General features: G+C 38.5%; 1 protein-coding gene across 8 annotated transcripts; it reads left to right on the forward strand.

Moving 5' to 3' along the window:
* The first annotated feature begins 355 nt into the window (after positions 1–355).
* LOC113701470 (U-box domain-containing protein 4) lies at positions 356–6,289 on the forward strand. Of its 8 annotated transcripts, none has more exons than XM_072058451.1 (8): positions 356–514; positions 949–1,060; positions 2,355–2,503; positions 2,897–2,950; positions 3,231–3,511; positions 3,700–3,816; positions 3,918–5,939; positions 6,029–6,289. In XM_072058451.1, exons 4-8 carry the CDS (start codon positions 2,911–2,913, stop codon positions 6,080–6,082), a joined length of 2,514 nt encoding a protein of 837 aa, XP_071914552.1. In that variant the 5' UTR covers positions 356–514; positions 949–1,060; positions 2,355–2,503; positions 2,897–2,910; the 3' UTR covers positions 6,083–6,289. The 8 variants fall into 8 exon arrangements, with proteins under 8 accessions (XP_071914552.1, XP_071914551.1, XP_027077944.2 ...); XM_072058450.1 differs by having other exon boundaries at positions 990–1,060; XM_027222143.2 differs by lacking the exon at positions 949–1,060 and having other exon boundaries at positions 357–514.
* The last annotated feature ends 939 nt before the right edge of the window (positions 6,290–7,228 follow it).

The raw sequence follows: 7,228 nt of genomic DNA on the forward strand, positions 1-7,228 counted from the left end.
GAAACTGTCTTATGCAAAATGGAGAAGATTTTTTTTTTTTTTTTTGGGGTTGAAAGTTACCTATTAAATAGTAGTGCTTTGATGAGTCCTAAGAACATACAAAACTTGAAACAAAATCTTAACATAGCATAAGAATTTAAGTTTTTTGGGGGTGGGGGGGGGGGACAAATTGAATGCTTTTCCAACCTTTTTTTAAAAAGAAAAAAGAAAAAAGAAGATAGATTACAAATTCGTTATTTGAGCCCAAGACAAATATGGTTAATTGTTTATTCATGTACACAACCAAAACTCCGGGACAATTAAAAAAAAAAAAAAAGGACGTGGACAAAATAAAAGCATTAAGTAGTAAAAGAGAAATAAAATAACACGGGAAAGACGATGACAGAGAAAACCACCAGCAGGAGCTGAACGACGAGGAAATTTTACAGAAAGTCTTTAGACGGGGAAAGGTTACCAAGTTGAACCAAACCCCCTCCAGAAAACGACGACGTTGCTCTCTTCTTCTCCAACCAAGGTATTCACTTTCTCCTTTCTTCAGCAAATTTATTTGATCCGTCGCCTAGGGTTTTTCTTTTTCGTCTTCTGTTCCTGATCCTTGTGGTTGTGATCGCGTTTGTTCTTCCAAAATCATTTCAATTAAAATTAAGCTCAGAAAGAGAACAAATTCATCTCGGGAATCCTAATTCCATTGCCGTGGACGTGAATTGGACGCTTGTGGATGTGAAATGTATGCTCATGTACTGATTTGTTACTTACGAATTGGTTTTTCTCACTTTCTATATGAATAGGAAATTGCTTATTTATGTTGCTTTTGCTGATTTATCTGGTTCTTTTGTTCGAGTTCTTGATATATGTCTAAATTTTTTGTATTCTTGAGAAGCACTTGGTGGTTTCGTTGAGGTTTATGGGATAGTTGTTGATTTTAGCCTGCTTTTTTGAAATTTCAAGTGGTTTGCGTGGAAATGTTTGCCAACCATAATCACTTACAGGAACCTCACCCAAGGCTTGTCACTGTTACTTTGAGGTCAAACCATAAAAAATTCAATTGCTTTTAGGCAAGGTAAGTATGTTTGTCAGGTTCAATTTTCATTTCTTAAAAGCAGATTTTTTTTTTTTTTTTAAATATGTATTTTCTGGTGCTGTTGCTTGTGGTACACCTCAATGAAGTCGATGGTTCTGCAATTGAATTTTTATAAATCTGGTAGGGTTTGATAGAGCTTGAAAAGTACTAATATTGTATAATCCTTCATTTCTTCAAGAAATTCATTTTATTTTTATGGGAAAAATTTACTAAGCATTTGCAGTTTTAGATAATTGTCTCAATTGTCATGCTTTGTAAGACATCGTCCTCCTTTTACAATTGGTGTCAGTTCTGTGTCATTTAGAAAGTGTCTGTGAATTTTATTTTTAGGCTTCCCTATTGCCCATTGGAATGCCTTTATACCCTGGCTGCGGCATACTAAATCAAGTAATATCAAGTCATGTTACTCATTCTTTTCCCAGTTTTTGCACTTATATCATGAATACTTGTTTTACTGAACCATATGCTGGCATGAAACTCATTAGGCGCTTGAAGCTAAATTTTATCTTGGTTCCCTAATAGGGATTTATAAACTTTTCCCGTGGTCATATTTTTTGGTCCTTCGGTTTCGGACTTTAGATTTAGAAGTTGGCTCTAGTTTGAGTATGCACTCTCAGTAACCGAGTTTCTTCGATTTGTTGAATAGTGTACCATGCAACAGGAAAGCATCCAGACCTGTTGTTTGGTTTCTGACTAATCTCTTGCCGTCTTTCATTCCTCACTTCTCTTCTCCACCCTTTTTGCAAAGCACATCCATAAAAACTTCTTTAAATGTTACTATGCACTCTTGTAAAACTTTCTCATCACATTCTATTACCTATTGGCTTTCTGAAGTGGCAAGAACAAGCTACAGATCTTCTTTTTTAGAATACTTATTAGGAAAGGAAATACATTGGGGCATAGGTCCCCTGTCCCCTATCCTTTATCTAGACGTGTTGTGGTGTAAAAAGATGCAAATCCAACAAGAAGAGAAGGCAGGGTTCGGTGTTTGAAAGGTGGGGCCTAGTGGTTCAAGTATCTCCATTCTCGTGCAAATGTCTATCCCTACGCACCAAAGCTTCTCCCATACTCTCTTATTTTGACAACAAATGATGCTTCTCCCTAGAAATAATGCTTCAAGTGATTGCCAACAATTACTTATCTCTCACCACTTTGACAACTTAGTTGCAAGTTGCACTTCATTTTTTTTTAAGTGAAGTAGTGAGAGCAGATTACCGTATCTAAAGTTAATTTGCATTCTATGGGATTCACGGTTGACAGTTTTCTCTTGCAGGTTATCAGCATTTTGTTGTTCCTTCTATAATAGCCCAATTGACCTAAGTCATTTTAAGGATACTCTTCTTCCCTCTGTTTACTTTATCAGCGATCAGCACCATACGAAAGATTGCATGAGGGATTAAATTTACAGCTTTACGAAGTAAGGTATTTTTTCTGTTTTGTGTGAATGGTGGCTATAAATTTTTGTTGAGTTGCAGCTAATCTTAATTGTTCGTCTTGCATATTACTATACAAGTGAGCATATAAAAGAATCAAGTTATTTTTAAGGTGCCCTTTAGGTTTTGAATTACCAGATCTGTCTTTTCAAAAATTTCATACATAAATAGAAGAGATCATTCAAATTTAGGTCCTTCAGGTTTTCTCAATGATAGGAGGTGGAAAATGCTCTGAATAACTGGATGTGATAATTTATTTCTGTATATTGTCAACTACTCAGGCAAACAGTCTCTCTCTCTCTCTCTCTCTCATGCACAACCTACTGACATACACACAAGTTGATTCCTTATCTGTATAACTGACTTGCTTGACTGAAAGCAGATTAGAAAACCCGTATGTGTGGATGCGATTTTTTACACACAACAATCAATAAAGGTGCCACTCTTTCTCTATTGACCAAATTTTAGGGAAAAGATGTTTTATTATCTGTCAGAAGTTCTCTTTCTTCCTGTTGCACTTGTTATAAAACAGTGTAATTGTTGCATCTTGGTTTAAGCTGGAATAATTCTCTTCCTTTTTATTTGTTACCTATTTGTTGTAGTGAAAATTCCATTTCTTTATAGTCTTGTTTTAAAGTTCACTAAATTTTGGTAAAGGAATCTTTCAAGAGAGTTCATTCTTGATCTCTGAACCCTTTCTCAATTCGATTGACCAGGTGGAATGGAGATAAAGTTGCTAAAAGTGCTTGTAAACAGTATATCATCTTTTTTTCATCTGTCAGCTCGTGAAAACTTAAACTTGCAACCAGTTCAGAAGTATTATCAAAAGATTGAAGAGATACTGAAGTTGGTAAAGCCAGTTCTGGATGCCATCATTGATGCTGAAGTAACTTCTGATGAAAAGCTTCAAAAGGCATTTACTGGGCTTGGTAATGCTGTTGAAGATTTGAGGGAGCTCTTTGAGAACTGGCAGCCACTGATGAGTAAAATTTATTTTGTATGTGTTGAGATCCTCTATTTACAAATATCTTGAAAATATTAATGCAAGGAAGAAGGCAGAACAGAATATTTCAGCTAATTTAATATGTTGAAATAGAATCTGTCTTTTCCTGTGCTGCATGTTAATTGGGACAACTGATTTTGGAACCATTGACTAGTGGAACATAATATTTGCCTGATATGTAGGTTCTGCAAGTTGAATCACTGATTGCAAAAGTGAAAACTTCTGGACTGGAAATTTTTGAGCTGCTGAAGTCTTTTGATGGATTCCTCCCCGCGGAATTAAGTGTGGCATCTTTAGAGGTATTGATTCAATGAATTCTATTTTGCTGGTGTTGAAAAATTGGCTGTGGGTTGTGTATATGATGACTTGTTTGCCTAATGTAGTGTTCTTTGAGTTGCAGCTCTGCATACAGAAACTCAAGCATTTAGGTAGTGAACAAACATCAGCAATTATTACAGAAGCTATTAAGGATCAAGTGGAGGCATCTGGAGCAAGTTCGGACAGCCTGGCAAAAATTGCCGACTGCTTGCGCTTAAAATCAAATCAAGAGCTTCTCATTGAGGCTGTAGCCCTTGAAAAATTGAAAGAGAATGCTGAACAAGCTGAGAAGAATGGAGAAGCTGAATATTTAGATCAAATGATTGCTCTTGTCACCCACATGCATGACTGCCTAGTTTTGATGAAACAGTCCCAAAGCTGTAGCCCTGTATCAATACCTGCCGATTTCTGTTGCCCTTTGTCACTTGAACTCATGACAGACCCTGTAATTGTTGCATCTGGACAAACTTATGAGCGGGCATTTATCAGGAAATGGATTGATCTTGGGCTTACTGTTTGCCCCAAGACACGGCAAACTCTAGCACATACCAACCTCATTCCTAATTACACTGTGAAGGCACTAATTGCAAATTGGTGTGAAACAAACAATGTGAAGCTGCCTGATCCCTTAAAGTCTATGAGCCTGAACCAGCCTGCTTTGCTTCTTGCACATGCTGAGTCTGGTGTACCGAAGGATTCCCATGTTCAACCACATTCCAGGAGTAATCGTTCTGCATCACCAGATTCAACTAGGTCTTTAGGTTCTCCTATCGGGTCCTTAATCTCATCTAGTGTAATCCAACAAGAGGGATCACCTCCATCTCATCCACATTCATCTTCTGAGGATTCTCTGCCTGGAGTAGCTGGAAATGGACATGGGCTGGATATTGAGAATGTGCCACGGAGAAGTTCTGAGGATAGATTGGTCAACTCCGGAGATAGAAGTGGTCAGCTTTATTTGTCCCCATCTAGAGACAACAGTGCTGGGGCAGATGAACAGTCATCTCAGGGTCATAATAGAACTCAATCAGCTTCTAGCACCCATTCTAATTCAATGCCTGGTGATGGCAATGAGGCACCCTCCCAGGGCTTAACTTATGGTTCTGATGTTTCGGGGGAGGTTACATCGGCTCCCCAGCCAGCTTCTAATTTAATTACACCACAAAGAGAGCCAGAGTTTGCGTCAAGACTGGAGACAAGATCTCGAAGCCAAACTATTTGGCGTAGACCGTCTCAGAATTTTGTTCCAAGAATTGTTTCTTCTCCTGCAGTTGAAACAAGGGCTGATCTTTCTGGTGTTGAGGCTCAGGTTAGAACACTAGTTGAGGACTTGAGGTGTACTTCCTTGGATGTGCAAAGAAATGCCACTGCTGAACTTCGCCTACTTGCTAGGCATAATATGGATAATCGAATTGTGATTGCAAATTGTGGTGCTATTAGCTTATTAGTTAATCTACTTCATTCAGCAGACACCAAATTACAAGAAAATGCAGTTACGGCTCTTCTCAACTTATCAATTAATGATAACAACAAGGCTGCAATTGCAAATGCAGATGCAATTGAACCTCTGATTCATGTTCTTCAGACTGGTAGTCCTGAAGCAAGGGAGAACTCTGCTGCCACTCTTTTCAGTCTTTCAGTCATTGAGGAAAACAAGGTCAGGATTGGGAGATCAGGAGCAATTCAACCTCTAGTAGATCTATTGGGAAATGGAACCCCAAGGGGAAAGAAAGATGCTGCCACAGCTTTGTTTAACTTGTCAATATTTCATGAAAACAAGGCACGTATTGTGCAGGCTGGTGCAGTGAAGTACCTTGTAGAATTGATGGACCCTGCTGCAGGTATGGTTGATAAGGCAGTTGCTGTTTTGTCGAATCTTGCAACTATTCCAGAAGGAAGGACGGCAATTGGCCAGGAAGGAGGAATCCCAGTTCTGGTTGAGGTTGTTGAGCTGGGTTCTGCAAGAGGTAAGGAGAATGCTGCTGCTGCTCTCTTGCAATTATGCACTAGCAGCAATAGATTCTGCAATATGGTTCTCCAGGAAGGTGCAGTTCCACCTTTAGTAGCATTGTCACAATCTGGTACCCCGAGAGCCAGAGAAAAGGTATTTTATTAAATCGTTTGTGGTTTCTTTTTCTTTGTTACCTTTTTAGGCGTTGAGTTAAATGTAACGAGGCTTTGGCTCTTTTGCAGGCCCAAGCACTTCTTAGCTACTTCAGAACCCAACGAAATGCAGGCCGGGGTTGATTTTGAGAGTGGAGCTTTGCTTCCATGGAATTGAGGTAGAACATGAAGTGTGTAAATCATATGTTGAAAATAATTCTTATGGATTTCCTATTTATTAGATGATTGTTGACTTGTGGAAAGACTGATCCTTTGGGGTTTGATTGATCCCTCTTAAATAACTTTGTTGTGAATGGGAGAAATTCTCTGGCAAGTTTTGGTTTTGCTGCCTTTCCGTGGAGTCATGACTCTCGTGAATAGTTTTCTTTCAAAAAATAGATATTTTGTAAATTTACTTCTCCAAGGTTTTTCACACCGAATTGATACAGCGAGATTTCTGGGTGCTATTCCCCTGAGCGTACTTCGACTGCTTCAGAGTTTTTTCTGGGCGCATTTGGACTTGTGCCTGTGGCGATCTCCTTTTTCAGCCATCCATGTGTTTCTTTTTCTCTTTACTTGGTTTTGCTTTTGTATCTGTATATGAAGTTGTAATGTGATGGAATGTAAATTTGTCGTTATTATGAGAGCATTCAAATTGTTACGCTGCTGGTCTTGCTGAGCAGTACTCTGATATAATCTTGCCTTCAAAAACTTATTTCAAAGGTTCTAATCTTCATTTTGTGATACCTGATAGGAAAATTCTTGCTCATCAGAGGCCCACAGAAAGGGAAAGGGGAATGGGGATGGCGGATTGTAGATCGATTCAACGAAATTGTTCCAACTCGGAAAGAGTAAAGTAACGCAAAACAATAAGGGGGAAACCGGGGGGGGGGGGGGGGGGGGGGGGGAAGGAATGCATCATTGTACTTGAACATAAGCATCTACACCTGTATATTCATTTAACCTGGGAATTTAAAGCCAATCATTTCCTTGGAAAGACTAGAGTTAAAAGTCTTATTTGAACTATTATTGGGCTTTTACGTGAAGTTATTCTTGTAGAGATGACATTTGGTTTAAACTCTCTGAGAAAGGATAGGGAAAAGTTGAAGAACCAACGGAACAAGTTTTTCCTTTTAAAGCAATGTTGAATTTTGAGGACCGTTTAAACATCTTAAATGAGGAACTTTATAGATACTCTTCTAAAATGAAAGATTTTGTTGTAAACTTTAATGATTTAAGGGTTCCATCATCCATGGCTCTCCGAAAAGTTAAAAAACGAAGAAGAGGGCG

Source organism: Coffea arabica, chromosome 7e (assembly GCF_036785885.1).
Source record: "Coffea arabica cultivar ET-39 chromosome 7e, Coffea Arabica ET-39 HiFi, whole genome shotgun sequence".
Taxonomy (NCBI): Eukaryota; Viridiplantae; Streptophyta; class Magnoliopsida; order Gentianales; family Rubiaceae; genus Coffea; species Coffea arabica.